The sequence below is a fragment of the Podarcis bocagei genome (assembly GCF_964188305.1).
Source record: "Podarcis bocagei genome assembly, chromosome: Z".
Lineage (NCBI taxonomy): Eukaryota > Metazoa > Chordata > Lepidosauria > Squamata > Lacertidae > Podarcis > Podarcis bocagei.
The window spans coordinates 14,248,805-14,276,744 of NC_138140.1; the positions used below are offsets into that span (position 1 = coordinate 14,248,805).

The 27,940-nt window shown below is 46.1% G+C and overlaps 1 protein-coding gene across 3 annotated transcripts in view; it reads right to left on the minus strand.

Annotated features, from left to right (window-relative positions):
* ADAMTS13 (ADAM metallopeptidase with thrombospondin type 1 motif 13) overlaps positions 1 to 25,668 on the minus strand; it is a 35,744-nt gene extending 10,076 nt beyond the window's left edge. Inside the window, exons 1-22 of one of the 3 annotated variants that reach the window (XM_081179521.1) lie at positions 25,480 to 25,668; positions 23,956 to 24,022; positions 23,216 to 23,499; positions 22,384 to 22,525; positions 21,690 to 21,829; positions 20,473 to 20,556; positions 18,625 to 18,749; positions 17,753 to 17,899; positions 14,296 to 14,430; positions 12,105 to 12,255; positions 11,472 to 11,576; positions 11,030 to 11,181; positions 10,431 to 10,494; positions 8,776 to 8,905; positions 8,507 to 8,655; positions 6,637 to 6,757; positions 5,633 to 5,713; positions 4,076 to 4,257; positions 3,789 to 3,924; positions 2,900 to 3,029; positions 1,370 to 1,549; positions 614 to 803 (exon numbers count right to left, since the gene is read on the minus strand). In XM_081179521.1, the coding sequence (XP_081035647.1) occupies positions 614 to 803; positions 1,370 to 1,549; positions 2,900 to 3,029; positions 3,789 to 3,924; positions 4,076 to 4,257; positions 5,633 to 5,713; positions 6,637 to 6,757; positions 8,507 to 8,655; positions 8,776 to 8,905; positions 10,431 to 10,494; positions 11,030 to 11,181; positions 11,472 to 11,576; positions 12,105 to 12,255; positions 14,296 to 14,430; positions 17,753 to 17,899; positions 18,625 to 18,749; positions 20,473 to 20,556; positions 21,690 to 21,829; positions 22,384 to 22,525; positions 23,216 to 23,499; positions 23,956 to 24,022; positions 25,480 to 25,554 (2,970 nt within the window). In that variant the 5' untranslated portion in view covers positions 25,555 to 25,668. Of the gene's footprint in view, positions 1 to 613; positions 804 to 1,369; positions 1,550 to 2,899; positions 3,030 to 3,788; positions 3,925 to 4,075; positions 4,258 to 5,632; positions 5,714 to 6,636; positions 6,758 to 8,506; positions 8,656 to 8,775; positions 8,906 to 10,430; positions 10,495 to 11,029; positions 11,182 to 11,471; positions 11,577 to 12,104; positions 12,256 to 14,295; positions 14,431 to 17,752; positions 17,900 to 18,624; positions 18,750 to 20,472; positions 20,557 to 20,814; positions 21,011 to 21,689; positions 21,830 to 22,383; positions 22,526 to 23,215; positions 23,500 to 23,955; positions 24,023 to 25,479 lie in introns of those variants that run through there. The other 2 variants (XM_081179522.1, XM_081179523.1) reach the window with 2 other exon arrangements.
* Between the last annotated feature and the right edge of the window lie 2,272 nt (positions 25,669 to 27,940).

Consider the following 27,940-nt stretch of genomic DNA (forward strand, 5'->3'; position numbering starts at 1 on the left):
AAAGGACACATTCTACTCATGTTAAACACACCAATTCCCGGACCATCCGTGGGCCGGATTTAGAAGGCAACTGGGCCAGATCCAGCCCCCAGGCCTTAGTTTGCCTACCTATGTACTTGACCAACTTATTTTAATAGGCTACATTGTCAACACGGTCTCCTCCAGAAAACCATTTCATGTCACAAATATGCTGGGGTTTCTGTCAGTTGCAAAGCTATATTACTCAAGAGTTGATGGAGAGAAAAGCTGAATAAGTGTATCAGACATGGCTTGAGCTGTTAGCATACAGTGGCTACATTCAACTGCAATTGTATCTCCCCCAATATTTCTATTTTCCCTTATATAATGCATTTTGTATGTTCTTTCCACTATTATATGCATTTTTATACACACTTTAATACATGCATATTTTGGTATACGTGGAGAACTGCATTCTCAAACTCGGAGAAGCGCAAATTTTGAACCATGGCTGCGTTTTAGTTTGTATATTGTTTTGAAATGGCAAATTAGGTAGATTTTTCTTCAGACACGAACTAAACTGGGCTTTCCCTGCAACCCTAATTAGATTGGCCTTTAGTCCAGTCCAACAGAGCTCCTCCTATGCTCTACATACCATGTTCCATCCCAAAGGGCAGATGTTCACCATGCAAGACACAAAGGCCAGGGGCTTCTCATCCGCTGGGCACAGGCTGGCATCCACGGTACTTTCCACCCCATCCCAGAGTTGAACGCAAGTCAAATTCACTGGGGCAACCCCCAAGCCACAAATCGCAGAGCACTGGCCTGGCTCTGATTCCTTCCACCTGGATAGGAAGTAACAGCCATTACAGAATGGCCTTGGCCACTTCTGGATTTCTCTGCAACAGATTCTTTATTCACTGTGTGTTCGTGGGTGGAGAATCTTTCATGGAATATAAAGCTATTAATGGCTTCTAACCACAATGGTTTAGTTTTCCCTTCATTGTCTGAGGCAGTCTGCCTCTGCAAGAGGGGAGAGTTGCTGTTGCACTCAGGTCCTGCTTGCGGACTTGCCATTGGAGGAATCAGGTTGGCCACTATAAAAACAGGGTGCTGGACTAAATTTTTTGGTCTGACGCAGCAGCCAGGCTCTTCCTATGTTCTCCTTGGATTAACTTAGAAATGATCAAAGTTTCCCTGGTGTAGTTAGGCGAGATCAGAAAAAACCCTCAATGTAATTTTGTGAACCAATGAAAAGACTCATGGTTCCAGGTGTATGTGTGTGCCACCACCCATCTTCACCAATCACTGCACATTTCTGCAGTTCTTCCTTGCTCTTCTGAAGATTCACAGGAGGCCAAGACATTGGACAACCCATTGTCCCTTATGGGTGACTTATATGTTTACTTACCTTGGAAGACACATCTCAGTGTTGCAGGACTCGACAGCTGATGGTTTGGGAGCATCCACACATTCTGAATCAGGAAGGGTCACATTCAATCCTCTTTCTTCCTTTGCACAGTAAACCAGTCGCTCCATCACACCACCGCCACAGGGGGCGCTGCAGGGCCCAAAGTACTCTGCTACCCATCTTGGAGAAAACAGGAAGGGCCTGTCACACCCACCCCACAGTCATGCAGGAAGTGGCATCAGGAACACAGGAAGCTGCCTTATAACAGATTCAGAGCTAGGGGTGGGCGATATACCCAGAACTGGTTTGAAGTCCGTATCATATCGGTTTCATAATTCTTGACCTGGCAATATATCACAAATCATGATGTGTGCGTGTTTATGTGCTATACAAAAATCACAATGTGGGAAAAGCCAACCAATGCCTCTACAAAGCTTCATCCTTATTTCAGTCACTGGGATGTATTGGTATATCACCAATGTTTAACTGGTGATATACCACAAGGTTGAAAACCAGATATTGCCCAGCCCTGTTCAGAACATTGATTCGAATAGTACAGTAATGTCTTCAGTGACTGGCAGTGGCTCTCCAGGGTTTCAGACGGGTCTCTTCCAGCCCCACCTGGAGATGCCATTGGAAACTGAACCTGGAACCTTTTGCAAGCAAAGCAGATTCTGAGCTGCTGCAGTTTACTTGAAAAGAAAGCAATATTCTAGTCCTTGTGGTTCTGAGTACAGGGGATGAAATAAAAAAGAATGTTGGAAGCTGCCTTGTATGAGCCAGACCACTGGCCTATCTAGCTCAGTAGTGACTCTCCAGCATTTTAGGCAGAGAATCTCTCCCAGCCCAAGCTGAAGATGCTGGGGGTTGAACCTGGGACCTTCTGCATGCAAGGAAGATGCTCTTCCTGAGACTCTGTGCCACCTAGTAAGACCATTGCACCACACTTGCCTAGCCAATTCTAGCAACCAAACTGGAATATTAGGACTAGTGGATTCATGCAGAGTTGGTCTTCTGAGATAGCTTCAATATGTACACATCTCCTAAATTAACCTATATTTACTGTTAGGACATAACTAACATAGGAAGCTGTCCTACTGTCCTATATTGACCCAGACTGTTGGTTACCCAGCTCACTGTCTACACTGACAGTTCTTTGGAGTTTCAGAGGATTCTTTTCAGCCCTACCTGAAGATGCTGGAAACTAAATCTGGGACCATCTGCATGGAAACCATGAGCTACAACCCTTTCATAGAAAGTTGCTTTGTACCCAGTCAATCCATTGGTCCACCTAGCTCAATATTCTCTGCTCACGCTGGCAGTGGTTCTCTTGGGATTTCAGGCATCCCCAGCCCTAATAGGATTGAACTTGGAACCTTCTGTATGCAAAGCAGATGTTCTACCACTGATACCCTACTTTAGCCTTTTCAGTGATGGCAGCAATGGGCTATGCAGAGGCTTTTGAAGATGAACATGGGTCACCTGGGCTCTTCCTTTCCCACAAAGAGAACTAGCAGGACCTTTACTCACTGGGGCTGGCAGGGGGCCACAGCACAAGGCTCTTGCCTGGCAGGGGGCCTTGGGGTCTTCTGACAATGTAGGTCATCCATCATTTCATTCCTTGCCTTGTCAAAGCAGGAGTAACTGACCTTCAGAGCACCTGCAAAATATGAAATGTAAAGGAGATCAGGATTTGCCAGAAGGAAAGAGGGGAGTCAGTGCTGATTGGACAGAACAGCTATAGGTGACAAGACAGACAATATTAAAGCAGATGGCCACAACTAACAGGTGAATTATTTTCTATGGGTCTACTCTAAGTAGAACTTAGCTGGATACAACTAATTGCTTTTCAGTACATACTTTGCTGTGTGATGTATGAATCTTTGTACAAATTTAATCCAAAAAAGCTCATTTTTGTGCACATCTCAACCCCAAACACACATATTGCCACTTTTTTTTTTTTTTTTTTTTGGACTCAAGGAATTTGAGAGTGGCAAAACTGGAAAGTTAATGCCTTTTAGCCCTGAGTAGGGTGGATCAGGTTAGTCCACTTAGAACTGTGGACCAAATGAAATTCTCAACCATCCTCATCTAACCCCTTGCAGGAAACCTGAGGCTATAACATCCAGTGGTGTCAAATGGGAGCGGTGGGGTGTGCAAGAAGACCAAGAGGAGGTGGAGCCATAGCCAATGACAATAACCCTTGCAACTAAGGAGGAAGCTGACAGGCAGGGCCTGTGGACTAGATTTAAATAAGAAGGTAGACAGAGGTTTTGGTGAGACAGTGTTCCACTTGCCCCAGTGCACCTTTTCTAAATCAGCACCCTGGAGAGCAATCCCACCTCTGCGCTCAAATAACTTCATCACAGAAATGTCCCATTCACAATTGAGTGTGGAGCTAGAAAACAATGTGCCTCACCTTCCCCACAGCTCACGGAGCAGGGGCCAAGCTGGGGTACCCATGAATGTATCTCTTTCTCACTTGGTCTGAAGTAGCTGAAGGCAATGTCTGGGCTAGTGGCAGCCCCATACTCCTTCCCATATTTCCTATAAACCTAGAAGGGAAAAGGAACCAGGGTTTGAATGGCGTCCAGAGATCAACCAATGGCTTGGCTGATTTCAATGGGTTTAAGCAGGGAGTGGGAAAACTCAGGCCTACAGGCCAAATGGCCTGCCAGCCTTCTCTATCAGGCTGTACCGTGTTACCTGTATGTCTATGTCCTCCTGCGTTGGCCCATTAACATGAATCTCCTCCAAGCTTGGCAGGTTCTCCACAGTGAGAAAGACCTTGTATTCTATCCGATTGTCTTCCAGGGCTGAGGGATACGTGATGTTGAAAGAGATTCTGCCTTTCCCTGCCACTACATACTGCCCTTGTACCTTCACACCTAGAAGGAGGCAACAGCAATGTGTCACCACAAGGGATGGGAGATACCCGCTTTTCAACATTGCAATGTTATCACCAGCAAAACATCGTAGTAGAGTAATATATCATGATGTCTGAAAATGAGGAGGAAGGAGGACTTCAAAGCAGATTGAACTGCCTCAGTACAGTAGCCAGCCAGCCCTCCGTAGTCATTCCTCCTTTGCTGCGCTAATGGCACAGCATATACCGACAGCATTGCCTCGCCTCAGCGCCTCTCGCCGCCCTGAAGCAGGTGCACCAGCTCCCTCCTAGCCTACCCCATGGGCCTTGCTGCACCTCACGGAGCACCTGACATTGCCGACGTCCCAGCCAGCTCCACTACCTCCATCTTGCGGGCAGCAGATTGAGGGGAAACTGGTGCCACTGCCAAGCCACCATGAAGGCCCAGAGGTGAGGAAGAGGAGCCAGCGCTGCTCCCCATGTGCTCCCACCACAGGGACTCAAAAGACGCGGCCCTGCCTTCGCTTCCCAGCACCCAGTGTGAGGCAGAAGGAAAGAGGCAGTTTGCTTGCTTGGCTGGAGAAGCGATGGCACTGACAGTCTGAGGAGAGCTGAGGAGGCTATGCGTGAAACGCTGGCGACACCTGCTGGACTTCATTGTATATTGCCTACCTTAAAACTGAAATTGTCACCGCTATGACCCGTTTCAAACCCAGTTTCGGGCAATGTTTGCCCAGCCCTATTCTCTACATCTAATTGGTACAGCTTTTGCTGTGAATATAAGCATATTAAAAATGGAGCTTTGCGAAAGCATGGCTTAGTAGGCACACTCCCAAGACATTTGTTTTTGGATTGGTTTTTGGTTAAAGGAAACGGGTGGTTGCTACATTGGAATATTGGGGTTCCCACAAAATGATGGGTTTGTTGAGCATTCATCCTGATTTCCTTGGGCAAAGTTTATGCAGAGGCCAGAAAACGTACCCTATTAACTGAGCTGCTGTTCAGAATCGTCTGCGGGGATCTGCTCTCATCAAATGAGAGCATTCATCCTGATTTTCTTGTGTGGTGTTTATTCATTTATTCCACTTTTTAATGCATTTCCCCTAACTTTCATTACCACAAAAAGTCATATTTTTCTTTTAAAAAGTGAATTTGTTGTGCTAGCGCAACAGAGCACTTTAATCCACTTTAATTACGCAAATGTATATTTCTGGTTTGTGACTGATTTCCCCCTGCAAAATGTTTGCATTCTCGAGGAAATCTAGTATGGGTTTGCTTTAGAAATTATTGAGGTTGGTTGTGGTAATCTTAAAGCAACTTTACTATCTGTAGTTTTGTCTTATATGTTTAAAGGATTTCAGTTGTGTGTTTTTTAAAAGCTGCATTACTAAACTCACCCAAATGCGTGAACAGTGGGTTCCGGTTGACCACACGGACCATGGTGGTGTTAGGAGGGAGCCTCAAAAATGTAACGTACTCTGGAAGGGGGACAAAAGAGAAGGGAGAAACGGGGCACATTTATACCAAAGAAGATCCAAGAAAGGAAAAACGAGAGGCAGGAGAAGATGTCTGCAGCTAAAAATGTGTGGGATTGAGGCACAAACAGGCAAAGTGAAAAATTCCATTTAAAAATAGAAGCAGAAATTGCTGGTGCTTATTTGCTTGGCCTGTGTTTGGGATGTAAATCAATCCAGCAAATACCGATTGGTAATTGGTGGTGTTTTCAGTCTGCAAAGGATGTGTAATTGATTACTTCCTTTCATGCGCCCTCAGTTTAAATTGTGCTTTCTTTGTATTTAAATGAATGAGGAAATTATTATGTTGTTCATTGCATTAAATTTGTAACTTACATGTGATATGATAATAATGTAATAATTTATTTTTTATACCCTGCTCATATGGCTGAGTTTCCCCAGTCACTCTGGGCGGTTATATGGAAATTATTATTTAACTTACATGAAATAGCAGAAAGCAAGGCAAATAATATATTATCTGGTGGAAACCGAACTGCAGGGGCAAGGAAACAGTGCTGGTTGGGATAAGAACAGCTCAGAATGGAAGTTGCTGCTTTTTTACAGCCCCAGCCATGTGACATTCAAAACTATGCCAAAGCTATGCCAAAAGATTTCAGCATCCCAGTGCAAAAATTGGTTTTAATTTTTTTACTTTTAATCACTGAACTAAACTTAGATCCAAGCAAAATTTCAGTTTGCAAATTGTTTTGAGATAACCTGATTTCTTCCCCATCCCTACCAGGAGCCACTCACTATATTTCAGCTTAACCTACCTTCCAGGCTTGTTCTGAATGTATTGAAGAAAACAGTATGCTCCATTCTTGGAGGAAAAAGAATAATAAAAATGTAACAATTAGAAAGGAAAAAGAGAAGGAGCGGTGCTATACCTCTGGATTTTCCTTCCGCGTAAGAGTCCTTCACACCGAAACAGGTAGTGTTGTCTCCACCACATACTCGGCACATATCCATCCTCTTCACAGAATCCATCCTACCATCACAACCAAACATCTGGGCAAAAAAGAAAGAAAGCTGCTTCAGTTCGCCCAGGGGATGATGGAGCCACAATTGGCCTAATGCAGTGATAGGATATGATTAAGGTCCCCAGCATGGTGCCCACGGACACCATAGGGCCCTCAGTCCATCACCCCTTAGTTTCTGCCCCTCCCTCTCCCTCCCCCAAAATGAGTTGTTTGGACTTTGGGGAGTGTTGTCTATTGCGGGGGAGTTGCCTGCCTGTTTTTTAAATATATCTTTACTTATTAGGGGAGTTGCAGGTTTTTTTGGGGGGTCTTTTGGGGGGGCGTTCTAAGCATTGCCATTCCCCCTCCCCCAAGAAATGGATATTCTGTGCAGCCCATTGCAGTTTACTAGATAAGTAGAGTTCTACTGGATCAGGTGAAAGGCCTATCTAGTCCAAAGTCCTGTTCTCACAGTGGCCAGTGGAAGAACCACTACAGTGGCAGAGCTTCTGCTTTGCACGCTGAAGGTCTTAGGTTCTATCTCTGGCATTTCCAGGTAAAGCTGGGGGGAGAACTTGGTCTGAAATCCTGGAGGGTGCTACCAGTCAGTGTAGACAATACTAAGCTGGATGGACAAAGGGGTTGACATGGAATAAGGCAGCTTCCTGTGTTCCTAAGGTCCCTTCCTCTTCTGTGCAACTGGATGATGGGGAAAACAGGGAGGCATATTTTTTTAAAAAATGTATTTTTATTAAAGATTTTCTTGATTTACAGGAGTATGTGTAATGTCTCTCTCTCGTATTTTTCCATGTAACATTTTTACAAATCAGTTTCATTTGTTGAGACATTAGAAAGAAAAGGGGAGGCGGAGGGGGGAAGATGGGGGGGTCGGGTGGCAATGTTTCTATTTTACTTAATGTATGTAGGGTTTGGTGTCAGTGTTGCTTGTGCAGGTTCTCTGCTGTTCACTTGTGTTCCTTTGGTGGTGAGAGAGGTTGGGGTTGGCCTAGGGTGTGGTTGTTCATTTGTGGTTGGCTGTGGTGATCTTTGTTTTCGTGTGTGAGAGTGGGGTGGGTGGGTGTTTTGGATCAGGTTAGCCATATTGATTTGTATGCTGTTGGTGGATTTTTGTCATTGTCTTGTTGGGGCTGTGTATGTGATAAAGGGGAGCCATAACGGGGTAAAGGCGTGTTCTTCTGTTTGTCCCCATGTCAGTTTCAGTTTATTGGTTAATTTTTCCAATAAGGCTGTTTACAGCGAGGCATAATTAAGGGTTGCCACCTTTTCCTTTCAGCCTTGCTCCTGTGCCTTTAACAGCAGCCAGGAAAACTAAACTAAGTGGTGTTTAACAGGTTATTTCTTTTAATGGGTTATTGCTCAATTCCTCCTCGTGGGATTTCCACTGGGGCATCTGAAAGAAGATGATGCTGGACCGGATGAGTCACTGGCACAATCCAGCAGGGCTATTCTTAAATTCTTATGTTCAATAACAAAGCCTTGTTTTCTGATTTTATGTTATGCCTTCAGCTCTTAATCTTTTGAAAGCATATTTTTATGCAGGGAGCAACTAATGTCAAATGAATCATAATAATTACATAAATGCACAAGCAAGGCTTTTCCTGTCCTGGAGATACATTATAGGGAAAGCTTCACTGGGCTGAGTCACTGAAGAGACGAACTAAGAATGGGTGCAAGTCAGAAAAAGGCCCAGGATTACAAACAACAACTCCAGGACCTGCCTGCCTTAATGAAGTGCCAGATGTTCTCTGGCACACCTCTGCATGGCTATTGTCCTTACCCTGCAGCTGCCCATCACACACAGGCCAACCGCTGTCTCTTCTGCAGGGCTGCTCAGCTCACACCTTGTTCCATCTGTGAATCGATCCCCTCGGCTCACCATGAAATTCTTCCCAGATGCCCTACACATGTGTTTGCACATGGCGTCTCCTGTGATGGGTAGAAAGTACATAAGAGTTTTAGTGTGACAATGAATTTAAATGGTTTTTGAGAAAATGTTAGAACTCCCCTCCCCACCACCTTTTCATAAAACTCCCAAATTTGGATTACCTTTGGTGTAGCCAACAGCCGACACCCACTTATAGAAGGATGGGAACTCAAGGCTGAGGTAAAGTGGCTTCATATCCGTCAAAGCACATTGTTCATCCATGAAACCCACCTGGGTTGTCGTTGGGCAGGGCTGTGGAAGAGGAGACAGATCAAATGGCTGAGATCAAACATGCCATTTCATACCATCATAACAGCTGGGCTGTCCTTTGCTTTTGGGGAACAAGTAAATGGCTCATTCTTCCAACCACAAGTTGGAGTTGGAGGCAAGTCCTGCTCATTTAAATGGAGCTTAATTCCAAGCAGGGGCTTTTAAGGGATGAATATCATGTCCCAAACCTGAATTTGTGGAGATAGCATCAAAAGAGAGGCAGTGCTTTTAGAGATGGATTGGCAGGTGGGCAGATGGGGTACTTAACCCTTCCTGTGTCCACCAACTATACTTCAATTTAAACAAGTACACACATACTGTATTCTAATTCTAGTTGCTAATACTCTTATGCAAGGGACCCTGACAGTTAAGTCCAGTCATAAACAACCCTGGGGTTGCAGTGCTCATCTCTGGCTGAGGGAGCTGGCATTTGTCCGCAGATAGTTTTTCTGGGTCAAGTGGGCAGCATGACTAAGCCGCTTCTGGCAAACCAGAGCATCGCATGGAAACGCCGTTTACCTTCCTGCTGGAGCAGTACCTATTTATCTACTTTGATGTGCTTTCGAACTGCTAGGTTGGCAGGAGCTGAGACTGAACAACAGGAGCTCACCCTGTCGCTGGGATTTGAACCGCTGACCTTCCGATCGGAAAGCCCTAGGCTCAGTGGTTTACACCACAGCACCACCCGCGTCCTGTATGCAAGGGACCACATCCATGCAATTCCCTTATGTAGCCTTTTTCTACCTTAAGACCATCCATTACTATCTGAAGCGTGTTCTTTCTCTGTTTAGGGAAGCTTTTAATGTTTAATAGAATATTTTATTATAATATTTTGTTGGAAGCCGCCCAGAGTGGCTGGGGAAACCCAGCCAGATGGGCAGGGTATATATTATTATTATCATTATCATTATCATTATCATTATCATTATCATCATTATTATTGCAACCTCTATACATGCTCCATTGGGAAGAGCTGTATAGCTCGGGGGTGGACAGTCAGGTAGAACTGGGAAAGGCTTTTGCCTGAAACCCTAGAGAGTTGCTACCAAACAGTGTATGGACAATAAGGGGTTAGCTGGACCAATGGTCTGACTTGGTATCAGGCAGCTTTCTGTGCACCTGAGATTTTCTCTACAACTTGAGGACTAGAAACTTGACACAAAACTAGGAATTAGAGGTCCACATCTGTGGATGCTGAACTAGACTCCTCACCAATGTAAGAAGAGCCTGCTGGATCAGACCAGTTGCTTATTTAGTCCAGCATCCTGTTCTCCACAGCGGCCAACCAGATGCTTATAGGAAGCACGCTAGTGGGATCTAAGTGCAACAGCGTTCTCCCCTCCTGTGATTTTCCAAAAACTGGCATAACTGGTACATTCCACATGTAAGGAATCATGGAAGACACCACAGAGCCTATGTATATGAAGAGTGTCCTACTATTTACAAAAGGAAAAACTGCCAGGGCTTTCTAAACAGAGGACAGAAGCAAAAATGGCTGCCTGCCTACCTGTTCATTACACATCTCTGCTTGCAAGTCTTCTCCCTCACACTGACGTCCACCAAAAGCAGGTCTGGAAGGAAAGGACACCTTTGTATGTGTGGCAGGAGGAGAGAGGATCTTAATCACACCCACACTGTACATTTAAAGCAAGTCCTGACCCCAATCCTGGGAACTGTAGTTTCTTAAGGGTGCTGGGAACTGTAGCTCCATGGGGGGGGGGGACTACAGTCCCCAGGATTCTTTGCATTGGGTGAGTGAAAAATGCTTTAAATGCATGGTGTGTGACCCATCAGATCTCAGTTTCTGAAGTGAAGCTGCTCTCTGAGCATAGACAAGATGCTGGTCAGCACAGACCCGGGACACACCTGGCCGACAAGCAGCTTTGCCCAGGAGTCATGGAAGGACCTATGAATATGCACTGCGCTACTAAGCAGACATTTACTCATCTCATTTCAATTAAGTGCCGCAGAGGCTGTCCCACTGGGGCGAATGGAGCTTTGCCCCACCATCCTCAGTCCACCTGCATCCAACTCTCTCCCAGGTTCTATGGCTCCCTTTGAACACAGTCCCCCCCAAAAACGCTGCCCTAACAAGGACTTACTCACCTGGGGTTGTTGCACTGTCGCCGCCTGGCCACGATTCCCCCACCACAGCTCCGGGAGCAGGCAGTAAAGGCGGTCCAGGTAGACCACTTCCCATGGACCGCTGCAATAGGAATCAGTTCTTCCAAAGATCTACAGCGACCTTTGGAGCACCACTGGAATTGAGAACAGCACGGCCATCAAGCACCAGAACTGCAGCACAACTAAGGCCATGGAGGTGTGAACCCAGAAGGGCCACAGAGAAGCTAAGCAAAATGCATGTAGCTGAACTCTCAACTCCCATCAACCATGACCACAACATCTGGAGGGCTACAGGTTCCTTAGACTGATGGGACTCCCATCAGTTCAAGGCAGCCTGGCCGACATTCAGGGAGCTAGACATCTAGAGGGCCACATTGTCTTCATCCCCATTCTACTGCTGTTTCATATCAGAAGACCCATTTACCTTATTGATTCCACATTCAGTGCCATCCAGGAGGGGAATGAGGATCCGAGTGCAGCTGGATTGGTCAGCTGGATTAGTGTGGCAAGAAAGAACTTTGCACATATCCTAGAAATAGGAGAAGGGGGGTGGAAGATAGGTGACCTGCTGCTTTATTGGTTATTATTTATTTGACTTAGGGAAAACATGGGAGTGGGGAGTGTAAGGGAAACCACTCCCACAGCCTCAGCACACTGCCACAACACTGGTCTACCTTACTGGGCTGTTGTCCAATATGACAAAGATAACGTACATGACATGCTTTGAACATGCTAAAACGCAAAGTGAATCTGAGAGCCAGTGTGGTGGTGTGTCAAATTAGGATCTGGAAGACCAGGGTTCAAATCCCCTTCTCAGCCACAAAGCTCACTGGCTGATCTTGGGCCTCTTACCATCTCCCAGCCTGTCCTACACCACAGAACTGTTGCAAGGATAAAATATGGGGGGGACCGGCGCAAAGGGAGAAGTGGAATGTATGACACCTTGAGCTTTTTGAAGAAAAGATAAGATAAAAATGTAATACGTAACTGAATTGGAAATGTTATGATTATTTGCATGTAATATCAGCATAATCCAGCAGATAAATGTAATACATACAATGTCGTGCCTGGAGAAAGTGCAAGCTGTAGCTCCGCCCCCAAAGGCCGTTTTGCACTGCTCATCCACCCCATAATAAAGGCCTGGCTTCCCTCCTGGGATATTATCCTTGAGGTCTGGCAAGTCATTTGTGCAGCTTGCTTGGCCTGTACTGGGGGAAAACCAAGACAGAAAAATTGCTTGTGGATTAGCTTCAAGGAGTGCCAACTGTTATTAAATGCGTAGCCCACCAGTGATCTCTTTAAAAAACCAATGGGTTCCATCATAGTCCAGATGCTAGGGCAGGGCTATGCAGATAGAAGAGGTGGAGTCAGGAGTGGTGTGGCCCGTTTTGCTGCTTGAAGCAGAATGGAAAGTGTTGCCTGGTTGCTGCTGTACCTGCTTCTCTGCCCGCCCTGCTACCTCCACCACTGGTGGAAAAGCGGTCCCTGTATCTGCACCAATTTGCATGAATCTTGCTGAAATCAAACTGGGATATTGCCTTTGGGGGCTTCAACCACCTCAGTCCGCTTAATGGTCGAGCCACTCTGGGCGGGGTCATGTAGCTAGGAGATAACTATGCAGATAAGTCTTACCTCAGCTCTCACTGGCTGTCATTGAGTTCTATGGGGCTGAGCAAAGCCACTCCGGGAGAGGCTGTTTATAATATGCAGATGAAGTGGGATGGGCTATTCAGATAGGAGCTGGCTGAGCTCTCTGGGAGTGCAGTTTAGTATTTGCAGATGAAGGAAGTGGGGCTATGAAATTGAAGGCTGACTCAGCTTTCAGTGGCTTCCACTGACTTCTATACACTGGCGGGGTATAGTGCGGGGGGAGCGCACTGTCCGTGGCAGAGCGATCCCTGCAGGGTGTCATCGCGGCTGCCCCTCCCCCGGCCCACGCTGGGCGCCATGCCCCTGCAGGCGGTGTGCCCCACCCCCAGGATGCGTGCCAGCCCCGCCCCCGCCTGCTCTCCGCCCCCCCCCCCCGCCAGAGCATGAAGCTCCGGCACTGCTTCTATATGAATCATTAACTTGCCCTGGGGCTTTGCTATTGAATTGTTAGTAAGATTATAGTAATAATAATAAAAAGGATGGAAAAGGAAGATTCCCTTATAGCAGGAGATATTTACCCAGTTTTATTTCCCCACACCCTGTGGAGAACAGATCCTGAAATACAGCGGTACCTCGGGTTACATACGCTTCAGGTTACATATGCTTCAGGTTACAGACTCTGCCAACCCAGAAATAGTACCTCGGGTTAAGAACTTTGCTTCAGGATGAGAACAGAAATTGCGCGGCAGCGCAGCAGCAGTGGGAGGCCCCATTAGCTAAAGTGGTGCTTCAGGTTAAGAACAGTTTCAGGTTAAGAACAGACCTACGGAACGAATTAAGTACGTAACCAGAGGTACCACTGTAACTTCTCCATGTCTATAGGTAAAGGACCCCTGGACAGTTAAGTCCAGTCAAAGACGACTATGGGGTTGTGGCACTCATCTCGCTTCAGGCCGAGGGAACCAGTGTTTGTACACCAACAGCTTTCCGGGTCATGGGGCCAGCATGACTAAACCGCTTCTGGCGTAACAGGACACCATGACAAGTGCCAGAGCACACAGAAACGCCATTTACCTTCCTGCCACATTGGTACCTATTTATCTGCTCGCGCTGGTATGCTTTTGAACTGCTAGGTTGGCAGAAGCTGGGACAAAGCAACGGGAGCTCACCCCGTCACGCAGATTCAAACCGCCAACCTTCTGATCGGCATGCCCAAGAGACTCAGTGGTTTAGACCACAGCGCTAGTGGTGGTCTTCCTGTATATAGACTGATGTGATCCCAGAATCCCATTCTTAAAATGATCTATAAAAAGTGTATGTGACTTCTCTTGCCTGGTGTTTTGTTCCCATTAACTGTGTGCCCAGGACCAAGTGAAGGATGGTCCATTAGGTGGTGAGCAGGGCACAGCCCTGCCAATCTCAGTCTCCCCCACCCTCCGGCATATCCCACCTGCCTGCCTTCTTACTTACAATCATTCCAGGGGGTGGGAGCACTCAGCAGGGCGGATTATGGGGGGGAAACAAAAATTAGTTGGCTCTGCCTGATGTTGGCTGGCTCTCCCTACTGTTGTGCTCCTACCAGTCCCAAGGAACACTGATCCACCACTGCCCAAGAGGTTGCAAAACACATGGTCCGAAGGGCCCCTTGGCCCTTTTACCTGACAAAGGCTAAGAACTGCTCTCTGCTACAGGCGGACCAGGTCAAATCCACACTGTTGTGGCCACCTTCAGAGCCCATGATGTGCCCATCGCCTGCACATCGGTTCCCTTCTCCGTCATGCTGGATCCCAAAGCTGCAATGAAAATAAAAAGGGAAGGAATGAAAGGAAGGAAGTGTGAATAGGTGTGTGTGTATGTGTGTGAGAAAGAGAGAGAGAGAGAGAATGAGAGAATGAATCTGAACTTAAATTCTGTGGTTTATTACTGCAAATCATGGCATGAACCTTGCTTGACCCTTGTACCAGCCTTATCACAAACATATTCTAAAAGCCAGGCAGGAAGACATCCTGACGCCAGTTGCCACTAAAGTCTGTTCAACACCTGAATGAATGGCATCAAGTTAATGGTGAGATAATTTTAAGGCAGCAGGTAGAAAAAAAGGATGGGCAGGTTTAGTCAATTGCTTACTTGGAACATATTCTTTCAACCTTTTGTTTTAAGCAAAACACAGAGAGTGGGAAGCAGGCAAGAAACTGAGATAAGATCAATAGCACAATAACTCTGGAAATTTAGGAATTGTTCATCTCAAGCCCCCCCTTCTCCACTAGAGGGCTTTGGGTGAATTTAAAATTCCCTAGATTTTCAAGTTAGATAGCTCTCATAGCTCCAACAGCAAAGAGCTTACTCAGCGCTCCCATGCCTGCTTTGCTTTAAGGTTGGGTGTACTCCCCCCCCCCCGCCTTGCTCTCTGCTTTACTTTCAGTGTGAGTTCTATAGCAAAATTCTCACTTTTCTCACCTCACAGAGTGTTTGTTGTGGGGGAGGAAGGGAAAGGAGATTGTTAGCCGCTTTGAGACTCCTGAAGGGGAGTGAAAGGCGGGATATCAAATCCAAACTCTTCTTCTTCTTCTTCTTCTTCTTCTTCTTTTTAAAAACAATTGGGGAATCTTTTACTCTTCAGATCAAGGTGTGGACATATGAAAGAATTTGCTGCCAGCTGAATAGTAATTTTGCTGTAGCATTTACCGTATTTTTCGCCCTATAGGACGCACCATTTCCCCTAGAAAAATGAAGGGGAAATGTGTGTGCGTGCTATGGGGCGAATGCAGGCTTTCGCTGAAGCCTGGAGAGCGAGAGGGGTTGGTGCGCACCGACCCCTCTTGCTCTCCAGGCTTCAGGAAACTCTGCGTAAGCCGCGGGAGCTCTCCCCTGGCTTGCGCAGAGCCGCCTCTTATCCTGGTGCCCGGGCGCGCTGGGCAGTCGCGCCGTGGCTTCGGGTAGCTCTGCGCAAGCCGGGGGAGCCCTCCCCCGGCTTGCGCAGAGCTGCCTCTTATCACGAAGCCCCGGCACGCTGGGCAGTGGCGCAGGGGCTTCGGGTAGCTCTGTGCAAGCCACGAGAGCCCTCACCCGGCTTGCACAGAGCTGCCTCTTATCCCGAAGCTGTGGCGCGCTCAGCAGTCGTGCCGGGGCTTCGGGTAGCTCTGTGCAAGCCGCGGGAGGGCTCCCACAGCTTGCGCAGAGCCGCCTCTTATCCCGAAGCCCCGGCGCGCTGGGCAGTTGCGTCGGGGCTTTGGGTAGCTCTGTGCAAGCCGCGGAAGGGGTCCGGGTAGCTCTGCGCAAGCCGCAGGAGGGCTCCTGCAGCTTGCGCAGAGCTGCCTCTTATCCCGAAGCCCCGGCCGCTGCGCAGTCGCGCCGGGGCTTTGGGTAGCTCTGTGCAAGCCGCGGAAGGGGTCCGGGTAGCTCTGCGCAAGCCGCAGGAGGGCTCCTGCAGCTTGCGGAGAGCTGCCTCTTATCCCGAAGCCCCGGCCGCTGCGCAGTCGCGCCGGGGCTTTGGGTAGCTCTGTGCAAGCCGCGGGAGGGGTCCGGGTAGCTCTGCGCAAGCCGCAGGAGGGCTCCTGCAGCTTGCGCAGAGCTGCCTCTTATCCCGAAGCCCCGGTGCGCTGCGCAGTCGTGCCGGGGCTTCAGGTAGCTCCACACAAGCCACAGGAGCCCTCCCCCGGCTTGTGCAGAGCTGCCTCTTATCCCGAAGCCCCGGCGCGCTGGGCAGTCATGCCGGGGCTTCGGGTAGCTCCGCGCAAGCTGTGGGAGGGCTCCCACGGCTTGCGCAGAGCAGCCTGTTCTGGGGGCTGGGGTCGGGGGAAGTTCGGGCTTCCCCCGCCCCAGCCCCGCGCCTGGGGGGGGGAAATATTTTTTTTCCTTTATTTCCCCCCAAAAAAACTAGGTGCGCCTTATGGGCCGGTGCGCCCTATGGGCCGAAAAATACGGATATATATTCTGTCACTTTCATTTCATATAACAAATCAAGCTTTATTCCTTTGTGCAAGAACTTCTATGGGTATAGGTTTAAGGGTAAAACACATATTTGTAAATGGACACACGTTATAACTCCAGCAAAAGAGTCCAAATCTCTCTGTAATGTGTGTATGAATACATGTGAGTGCTGGATATGTAGGTGGGTACAGACAGATGCTTGTAACTCCCCCCCCCAACCCCCAGTTTTTCCAGGTTGAAGACAGATCATGCACTCTGGCTGTATTCACACCATATATTAAAATAAAGTGTTCATTCTATTAAGTTGTAGGTGGACATAGCAGTCGGCCTGCTTTTATAAGCAGCCGGCTGTCAACATTGTAACAACAACCCAGGGTTTCCCACCTAAATTAACTTACGTGGACCTGAGTGAAAACTATGGTATATAAGTACACAATACCCCTGGTGGCCAGGGTGAAAACTTCAATAGATAACACATTCTTTGCTGTTTGAATTGTATTGTATGGTTTTAAATTAGAAAAGTGAAATAAAAGCACCCAGAAGCATAGCTGTCAACTTTCGGATTTGAAAATAAGGGATCAGCAGCCTCACCTGTCCCGGGGACAGTCTACGGGATATCTAACAATCCGGGATAGCAGCAGGAAGCAGTGGGAAATGGTGCTGAAATAAGGGAATTTCCCACAAAAAAAGGGAAGGTTGACAGCTATGCCCAGAAGTCACATAGAAAAAATATCAGAGGCTGTATACAAACCACAAAGCACAAAGCAGTTTATTCCTTGCAGAGCTACATTTCCAGGCACCCTCAGCAAACAACAGCTCCCAAGATTCTTTGAGCAAAGTCATGTGTTTTAAATGTGTTTTGGATGCGCTTTAAATGTATGCCGGGGATCTGCCCTTAGCTCTGTATGTTCCCTCAAAACACAAGAGGACTTCCAGCCTTCATTACATATCTTTAGGCACCGGGCAAAAACATTTCTCTAAAACCAGGCCTTTGGCTGATTAAACATTATATGGCCTTTTCAGTGCATTTATGAAAGGGGGGGGGTATTGATTTGTTTTTGATCATGCATTTTGTGTTTTCATTTGGTATTTTTAATGTTGTGAACTGCCCTGTGATCTTCGGATGAAGGGTTGTATACAAATTCAATAAATAACAATGATGAGATTAATTCCTTGCCCACTGACCTGTGACCGATCTCGTGGGCAATGGTAACTCCCAGACCAAATCCAGTGTCCTCGGTGATGATGCAGCTCCATGAACTGGAACAGGCCCCGCCCAGCTGAGTGACACCACGCACTTGCTTGTTTCCATCAGGTAATTCCAGGTCAAATCTAAAGCAAAACAGGTAAAGAGGAAGAACACTAGAACAATGGGGGGGGGGAGCTCCTCCAGAATGTGTTTTGTGGGAGTGCAAGTGCATACTGGAAAATTTAGGTTGTGCACAATTAAAGTGGGATTAAAGAACTCTGTTGCCCTAGTGCAACAAATCTACTTTTAAACAAAGTTTGACTTTTTTGAAGTTAGGAAAGTGGAGGGGGGGAATGCATTGAAAAGTGCAGCGTTAAGAAATGACTAATGGAAAGACATATAAACTTCCTGCAAGCAAATCAAGATGGATGTTCAATAAAGACAGGCATTGTCTAACCTCTGTGTAAGTTTTGTGCAAGCAGATCAGGGCAATTGCTCAGTAAATATGTTGTCTCGAGGAGCCCAGGCAGATGGAGAGATAGGAAACCAGTGGCTCTCCCCATGCTGTTGGACTACGATTCCCATTATCCCCTTTCCACTAGCTGTATTGACTGGGGCTGATGGGAGTCTGGAGGGCCACAGTTTTTTCTGTCCCTGGACAAGGCTATCAAGAGCTGCTTTGCATTTCCATGGGCATTATAAGACCTACTGAACTGCTAAGTTCCAGCACTGGGTGCTCTCACACCATCCATGTAGGGACCATGTGCTCACGGGAGAGGTTCAGGCAAGCAAAACTTGGAACACACTGGGCCTATGGTCCACCTTCCATTACACATCACTCAAAGAAAGGAGAGAGAGCTTAATTTACCTGGTCACGTACAGAACTAGATCTGCATGGTGAGGATCCGAATCATTCTCAGGGTTGACTTTCCCAGCCCATTTGCAAATGCTGATGATTGAGGAAGTGATGTTGGTAGAGATGTTGATGCCTTCCTAGAGAGAGGGTGTTCACTGAGGCCACTTTAGTCTCAGGGGTGCCCTTGTAAAACTCAGCAGGGAGGAGGATGGGCACAAACAAGAATTAGTTGTCTCTGGTTCTCAACGGCTATGGCTCTGCTTGTCATGGACTGGGGCTCCATCTACTGTTTGGGCTCCTTGCCTCCCCCTACCCATCTCAATGGCCAACACCCACCCAATTAGGGACGTCATTCGTGAGTTGGATTCATTTCATTTACCATTCACAAGTTATTGATCCTAGCTTGGCCCACGGCTCACTTTAATATTGTAATCTAAGTGCTAGTTTGTTCCTGCGTGACGAGGGTTCTGGATCTGAGTGTACACAGATCCATATGAGGTTAATAGGCCAGGAGGTTCCCAGTAGGGCGCGCTACTGATAAAAGTCCCTAGAACCTGATGCATTTAGGAGATGGACTCACTGTGCGAGAGGTCCCTACGGAGGGTGTCATGCGTCAGGGTCAACTAAAACCTGGAGCTGACTAGGGCTGGGTGATATCTGCTTTTCAACATTGTGATGTATCACCAGCCAAACATTAATAATAATAATAATTTTTATTTATACCCTGCCCTCCCCAGCCAAGGCCGGGCTTAGAGCGGCTTACAAGCAATAATAAAAACAAGTTGAATGATTACAACTTAAAAACAAAATTAAAATACAACATTAAAATATTGAAACATTAAAATATTAAAATGTAGCCTCATCGCAGGAGGAGAAGGAAAAGAAAAAAGAAAGAGAGTGAGGGAGGGAATCAAATTGGCTCCAAGCCAAAGGCCAGGCGGAACAACTCTGTCTTACAGGCCCTGCGGAAAGAAATCAGATCCTGCAGGGCCCTAGTCTCATGAGGCAGAGCGTTCCACATTGTGCTATAGTGAGATAGATATATATAATGATGTCTGAAAATGAAGAGGAAGGAGGACTTCAAAGCGGTTTGAACTATCTCAGTACAGTAGTCAACCAGCCCTCCACAGCCATTCCTCCTTTGCACAACATTGTAGTTTCTATCTGCACTGATAGGGCAGCATATACCGATAGTATCATCTCGCCTCAGCACCTCTCACTGCCCCCAAGCAGACGCACTGGTTCCCTTCTAGTCTTCCCCATGGACCTCACTGCTTCATGCTGTGCCTCATGGTGCCAGCGCCACAACCAGTCCCACAACCTCCATCTTTCGGGCAGCCGCTTGAGGGGAAATGGGCACCGCCGCTACAACCAAACCACCATGAAGGCCTGGGCCTGGAGGTGAGGAAGAGGAGCTAGCACTGCTCTTGCCGCTGCTCCCTGCGTGCTGCCTCCTCAGGGGCTCAAAGGACTCGGGCCATGCCTCTGCTTCCCAGCGCCAAGTGTGAGGCAGAAAGGAGGAGGCAGCCCACTTGTTTGGCTGGAGAAGGGATGGCCCTGGCAGGCAAGTGCGCAGGTGGGCGAGCGAGTGAGTGACCACTCCCGTATCTATGGGGATGGCTGGGCAGTGGAGGGAGGGAGGGAGGAGGCCTCAGGTGGCCTTGCATGGCTCTCTGAGGAGAGCTGAGGACTGAGGAGGCCATGCATGAAACACTGGTGACACCTGCTGGCTTTCACAGTATATTGCCTTGCCTAAAATCGTGAATTTGTCACTGTGATGCAGGTTTCAAAACCATTTTCGGGTGATTAATCAATACATTGCCCATGCCTAGAGCCGACAAGGTCTTCATTTATTTATACCTCAGGTTCAGTGAGGACAATCATTTGGACTAGGTGAACCCTGAACTGTGCTCCCAGTGACGCATCTCGAAGAAGCTCTGCTCCCTGTTGAGAAAAAGAAAGAAAGCTTAAGGCAAGGGTGGGGAACATGTGGCTCTCTTAGATATTGTAGGACTACAGCTCCCATCAGCCCCAGCATAGCCAACCGTCATAGATGGAAGTTTTAATCTAACTTTACATGGAGGGCTACAAGTCCCTGGTTTAAGACAAAGCTATGAGCATATCAACAGCTGTAGATGAATTACAGTGCAGAACACAAGCCATTTCAACTTGTTCTGTGAAGCTTTGGAAGGAAAGGGCCACCTTTTAAACACTGGTTTTTTGCATTCTCTGTTGCAATAAATGTGAGAGCTAAAACAGTCTCAGAAACGCTGTTACATGCTCGGAAAAAGTCAGAAGCCCAAGGCAGTACAAGTTCCTCAACTAAGTTTATTCAACATTTGTCAGTGACAATAGCTCACTCATAGGAATACAAGAACCAAACTGAATGGACGATAATAATGCCAAGCATGAACTGACCGTTGACCGTTGACAGTTGAAGTGCATGCGCTTACTTGCCATTAGAACGTTCGTCTACCAGCGCTTATATGATTGGTTAGAATGCGCCTTGTAGCATAAACTGTGTTAAACCCAATACATAACAAACGCTTAACTGAATGGAACCTCCAGATCCAGGGGCAGACTATCTCTGGATTCCAGTTGCTGGGGGGAAAGGAGGAAGAGCAAAGGAGGAGGCTTGGCTTTTTGGAAGCCCATGGCTGGCCAACAATGGAAGTGAAACAGAGTGCTAAAATAAAACAAATGTTTGGTCTGATGAAGCAGGGGTTTTACTGGTGGTGGAGGGGAGGAAGCAAACCTCCAGCGCTATCAGGATGTTGGCAGAGTTTGCTAGATGTTACTGATGTATAGATATCATTGTGTCACACCTATTTTTTGTGTTCTAGCTACTAGTGCGTTCATGCCCTGCTTGCAAACTTCTTGTTAGGGCATCAGGCTGGCCCTTGGGATCTGAGAATCCTGCTCTTAGATGAGCTTTTCGCCTGATCCAGCAGGACCTTTTAAAAAAATTTAGTGTAGCATCACATAAAAGATACAAACTGCCACATGATCAGGAAAAGAAGGGAGAGAGAGAAAGAAAGAGAGAGAAAACACCTGCATACAGCCAGAGAGCAACTCACAATGTTCACGTTGGTGAGGATGTACCTCTCGGTATCTTCTTTGTGGAATTGAAAGACATCTGGGCCCACCACAACCAAAAGCTCCAAGTGTTTCACGTCCCCTTCAGCCCCTCTGCGGTATCGGGACGGGAACCTCCGCCCTGCAATAGCACACAGACTGAATCCCTCGAGAGCTTCTGCCAAGCCAGTAAATAGTACTGAGCTATTTGGACCAGTGCTCAGAGCCGATATGAGGCTGCTTCCTTTGTTCTCCTAATATACACATTGTTTACACAGTTTTCTCTGATATAATCCAGTTAACAACAACAACAACAACAACAATTTATTTATACCCCCGCCCATCTGGCTGGGTTTCCCCAGCCACTCTGGGAGGCTCCCAGCAAAATATTAAAATACAATAATTCATCAAATATTAAAAGCTTCCCTAAACAGGGCTGCCTTCAGATCTATGGATGTCATTATCGCTAACGTATTTCATACATACTATATGCGATTTTAAAAGTATTACTTGGCTGGAGACCTGCATTGCGAATTTCAGGGGGTGTCTGCATTTTGATTTGCATATTGTTTCAGAGGACAGGTAGGTTCACCTTTACTGCACTGAATTTCTTCCCCATTCCTACTCTGAACAACATGGACTGACACGCAGACCAGACCCCCTGGTTCTTGACAAGGCTCTGGCAAAAATGCCTACCTGTCTGTGTTGTTTTGTTGTTCTGTTGGGTCCTTAAGATGATGTGAGGTTTGGGAAGGAGTGGGCCCATCAGCAGCCCTTGGTCTTGTCTTTTAACTGGCTTAATGTGAATCTTAGCTCCATGGACAATGAAAAATCCTTGCTAGGGGGAGGTAAAAACATCAGAAAGTAAGAGGAATCTCCTGGATCAGGCCAAAGGCCCATCTAGTCCAGCATCCACCTCTCACAGTGGCCTGCAGGAAACACTCTCCCTTAGGGCAGACTCTAGCAACTGGTATTCGGAAGTACAGTTGCCTCAGCTGTGGAGGCAGAGCCACTGAAAGCCTTATCCTCCGTGAGTTTCTCCAGTCCTCTTTTAAACCATCCAAATTGGTAGCCATCACTGCCTACTCTGGGAATGAGTTCCATAGTTTAACTATGTGATATGATTATGATTATTAAATTAAAATTATATTCTTCCCTTGCTGTCAAAGAAGCCCAGGCTGGCAAACCAAAAGCCCACCCCAAAAAGTAATACATCTCAATTAACGATATTAAAAAAACATTGTAAAATATATAGAAACAATCACATATCCTCACAGTTAATAATTTCAGAGTTGCCAGAAACAGTATCTATCAGCCAGATGCATCTCACAAATGGAGAACCACCACTGAGAAGGCCCTGTCCCAGGTCAGCACCAACTTGGTAACCCCCAAAGGCAACATAACCAACAGGGCCTCCGCTGCCAATCTTGGAGCTCAAGCTGATGTATTTAGATACTTGCAGAAATGTAATATTTGCCTGCCTCGTGGGGGATCTTTGCTTTCTAAAACATTCTGAGACTAAACTCACCAGCTGCCCTTCACAATATGTCATTTGGCCCTCTGCACCTGGAGGACTGAGGACCTCTCCTCCAGCAAAACAGTTGCCCCAGAAACGGCGTAGCAAACTGTCAGATGAGCTCAGCCTTCGGTTGCTCACGAAGGAAGTGGAAAAGAGGGCTTGGTCCTCTGGGAATTTGAAGGCAAAGACTTCCCCAGAGGCTCTGAATGAGCAAAGTTGGGTTTTGCAAGATGTCTGTCCAGCATGGCCCTCTTCACAGGAGCAAGTCAGGTATACCACTTTGAACTCTGGCACTGTGGAAATTGGGAGTGGAAACACCTGGCGTTAATAAAAAGCAATAGATATTGATGAAGAATTCAAACAAGTGCAGTGATTCTTTAACCAGGTCTTTGGCTGATTGACATTCAAATGCTCTTTTACAGTGTGTGTGTGGGGGGGTGCTATTTGGTTGTTTTTGTTTCATTTTGATTGTGTATTTTGTTGTGATTTTATCCTGTGAACTGTCCTGAGACCCGTGTGTATAGGTTGGTATACAAATTTTAATAATCATACACACACACACACACACACGCGCGCACACACACACACACACACACACACACACTCAGCATCCCCTCCTCCCTCCAAACCCAGGTTACAAAGTTGGTAGCCAATAGAAGGCTTCCCCCCTGCAATTGCAGAGCAGACAACCTATTTGAACCCAGACTGGGCTTGCTAAATCAAAAGCAGGGTAGTAGTTAACTTCTTACCTTCAAAAACTGAATTGGTGCCAAAATATGAGGAAGTGTCATGAGTTTCCAAAGAATCCAGAAACGTCTGCAAGGGGCGAGAGGGCAGGGAGAGAGTCAGAAACTATGAATGTGTGGACCTGACTCTTGGCTTGATGGGATGCTCTTGGAAGAAGTGGAGTTGGATGATAGAGCACCCCCTCCAATGCAGACAGGGAACCTGGGTACTATGAGGGGTAAACCAGAGGGGCCTTCTTCAGATGACAGCCTGCCTGACGAAACAGCAATACGGAGGGTCCCAATCCCTACCCACCCTCCTAAGTTGGGTGCATTTGAGGGCCATTTTTAAAAGTAAGAAAGTGTAGTCACATATTTGGAATGAAAGGTGTGTGTGTGCTGCTTAAGAGATGGCTAGTTTGTGTGTCATTGATTATGATTTTAAAGCAGGACTTGGGAACCAATAGTTGTCAAGAGGATAGGGTCTGGCATGTCCCTATATTATCTGACAGTTGTCTCCTTAGCGGCTACCTTTGTGAACAGGCCTTTGTGTAACTAAAGAGGTCAAATACAGATACCGTGTTGACATAGAAACTAAATAGCCAGGACCCTTAACAAAAAAATAGCCCAGCTCTAAAAGGAGCCAAGTGTCAGGAGCCTTTACCCCAAAAGGCACCCCTAACATTCTAAGTAAACTTGTGTCGTTTGTAAAAGGTTTATTTAACCCCCCCCCCCCCTAATCCCTTGCAAATCTTTGATATTTTTGGTGTATTTTTCTTTTTGTAAATCTACCAAAGAATAAAATCAAATAAAGATTAAGGTGTTTTTTTCCAGGAAGGTGGAAGGTGTGTGTGCTGTGTCCCATTGGTGAAGTGGTGATGGCACCCACCCTTCTTCTGATAGGAAATGCTGGGGGGGGTGGAATGGGGATTTGAGGAGGGTCACTTGGGAGGTGGGGAGAAATGTCCCTATTTTCATCTGAGGAGTATTGGAGAGTGTGCCAGAACCTCTGCTGGCATTGGCTGTAAATAAAAACTGCAGTTCAAAGGACTTGTGCTTGAACTTTCTACTCCTCCCTCCCTCTTGTTTTTCCTTGTGTGCTGTGTGTGTTTTTAGATTGTGATACTTGAGGGCTGGGGCCATCTTAGTGTTTATCTTTGTAAGCTGCTCTGACAAGTCTGTGGTTAAAGAGGTCCAAGTGCCATAATAAATAAATTTTAAGTGTATTGTTCAGAGACAACACTACAGCAATACATTCCCCCTTCACCCACTGCAATGATCTGGGCTTATATATTTTTTCAACCTAGTATCTGACTGAGTGCTTCTTTCCATGCATGAAACTAGCCACACAAAAACTGCTGACTAGATGGTGCCATTCATAGAGATGCGGGAGCAGGGAGCAGGCTCAAAGCAAATTAATGGAGGTTTACCACTGAACTACCCCACAGTTTTATTTAAAGAGCTAGATCAACTCCATCAAGTATTTCTTTTGCAGGAGGAAATGAACTCTTTCCCTTGCAGCCCTGTTTTTCTACAGGTCAAACTTACCCGTTGGGTTCTTGACAGCCAGCAAACTCCCAAGGGGAACACTGCACAAAATACCACCCAGGTATTTAGGGCCATGATGATACCAGCAGGATCTACAATGTACACCTCGGAGCAAGTGAGAAACTCTGGGCTTCCTTTTGGCCTTTTCGTGTCATGGAGCAGAATCAACAAACGGCAGAGAGTTTAAACAAGTGAGGTGGGGCATTTCAGGGGAAAGGGTATTTTTCTGCTGCAGCTGGGGGCTCTGCCAAAGGAGCTGAAGGGCGGAGGAAGGCTTGTGCAATGTTTGCACAGACTGGCCTCAACCAAACAATCAGTGATGGAAATAGGAGCTTTGGGATGGGTTATTTTGAAAATGCACACACAGCAAAACAAGACAGAAAAGAGAAGCCCAGGAGTGCAGGGGGATGGAAGAGGCATTTGTTCTACTTTCAAGCAGATTCCCGGTTTGTGTCAACCAGGGATGGAAGGCTCTTGTCAATTTTGGTCATTTCAGTTTCTCATTTTTCCAATCTTTAATCAAGTTCTCCATATTTATGAAGCAGTTTGCAAACTTTTAAAACCCCTCACAAAAATTCTACAGCACTGTGGTGTCAATTTCTTGTATTAAAACACATATTTCTCTGCAGTTTTGACTAGTGTAAACATTTTTGCAAACATTTTTTCCTAATGTTTCTGTGTTATTTTCACTAATACATTCATCTTTATGCACATTTCCCATCCACCCTTCTCCAGTGAGAGATGGTGAGGCTGGGGCTCCTCACCTTTACAGAACATCTACACAGGACTGAAAACTAATTTGAGGTAGCCTCAGTGAAAATTGAAACAGGGCAGTTTTTTATTCTGGATTAGATAACTCAGGACAATTTTGTCTCTCTGGTTTCATATATCATAGACTCCAGTTCTCCACACTGCTGATAGAACCTATCAATTTGTTTTCAGACTTTGGGGGGACATTACACCTTACTCCCCCCTCCCCCGTATGCTGTGCTAGAAAGAAATATATACACACACACAAAATTTATTTTTATCCTTCCAATCATTTAACAAAGCTGGGGTGAATAATGAAAAGAAAAGCTCTGTTAGGATAGAAGAAAAGGGATTACCGGTAAATTCAGGAGACATGTGGGATGCATAAAATGAGACTCTGTGTGGACCCTAGGGCCAATGGTTGTCCACATTTCATTTACAGCTTTCAAGAGAACAGCCTGTACTTTGAGTTGGGCTCCGCAATTAAGGCATCAAAAATGTTCTTCTGAGTTGGCCTTTTGAAGGCTTCTAGGCCTAGTTCCTACAACAACTGATGAGGTGGTAAACTCTAGGCTCTACCATTTTGGATGGTAGTTGGGGCTCATGGGACAGAATACACTTCAATATTAAAAACAAAGCCCCAGTGTAGAAAACTGAGTGTTGAATGAAGAGTTTTAGCCTAGTTTAAATAGGCTGGGAGGATAGGATTTTTTTCCTTCCAATTTATCCTTTTCAAAAATGTAGGTTTTGCCCCTACAGTTATAGGGAATATGACCAACTGCTGTGTAAGGGGAGCCCTTGATAACGGTCGGGTACCACCAGGAAGAGTGAATTTATTTCTCTTTCTACCCCCTCCCTCCCTGAGTAGTTCTTATTCTACACTTCCATCTTACATGATGGCATCATAATAGTCTCCTTCCTCACAAGTTCCATGGTTGTCATAGAGATGGCAATAAATTATTTTGCATCATCATAATCATCCTGTTGAATCTTCCTGTTTTCAAGAACTCTGAGCAGTTCCTATTCTGCACTGGGATGCTAGGATATTAGATTGTGGGACGTTAAGTTTCCATGCATGGAGCAGTCTGCACAATATTGCTCAAACGTAAGGGGGATTCTGATGAACAGAACTCCCTATTCTTTTTTAAAAAATAATAATATTTATTCAAAGTTTAAGAATTAAAGAAAGCAGTAAAAAAGAAAGAGAAAAATAAACAATACAAATCAATACATTACAATACATATAAAAAAGCAAAAGACACAATACATCTAAACAAAAACAAAAGCAAAAACAGTTAAAAACACACCCAATATTTCCATATCTTTATCTTTCATTAACTTGTTTCATCGACCTCCCTTTTTGTGTTCTAGTTATTAATTATTTCAGCAAATCCTTTCCATCTTTCACTGTTTTCTGTCATTTAATTATCTTAATATTTTTTTAACCTTATCTTACCATTAAGACCCTAAAACTTATTTATACTTAACTCCTTATAACATTTCTACTAAAGCCATATAATTTCATTCCAACATTTTTCTAACACTCATTAATTTTGCAACATTTCTCTAAATAATTTTTTTAAACCCCCCCCCAATCTTCTTCCACCATCTCTTCTCCCTGGTCTTAGATTCTGTCAGTCCTTTCTATCAATACCATATAGTCCATCAACCTGGTGACCTTCTGTCCGAGGCTCTTAACTCTCTTCCATGT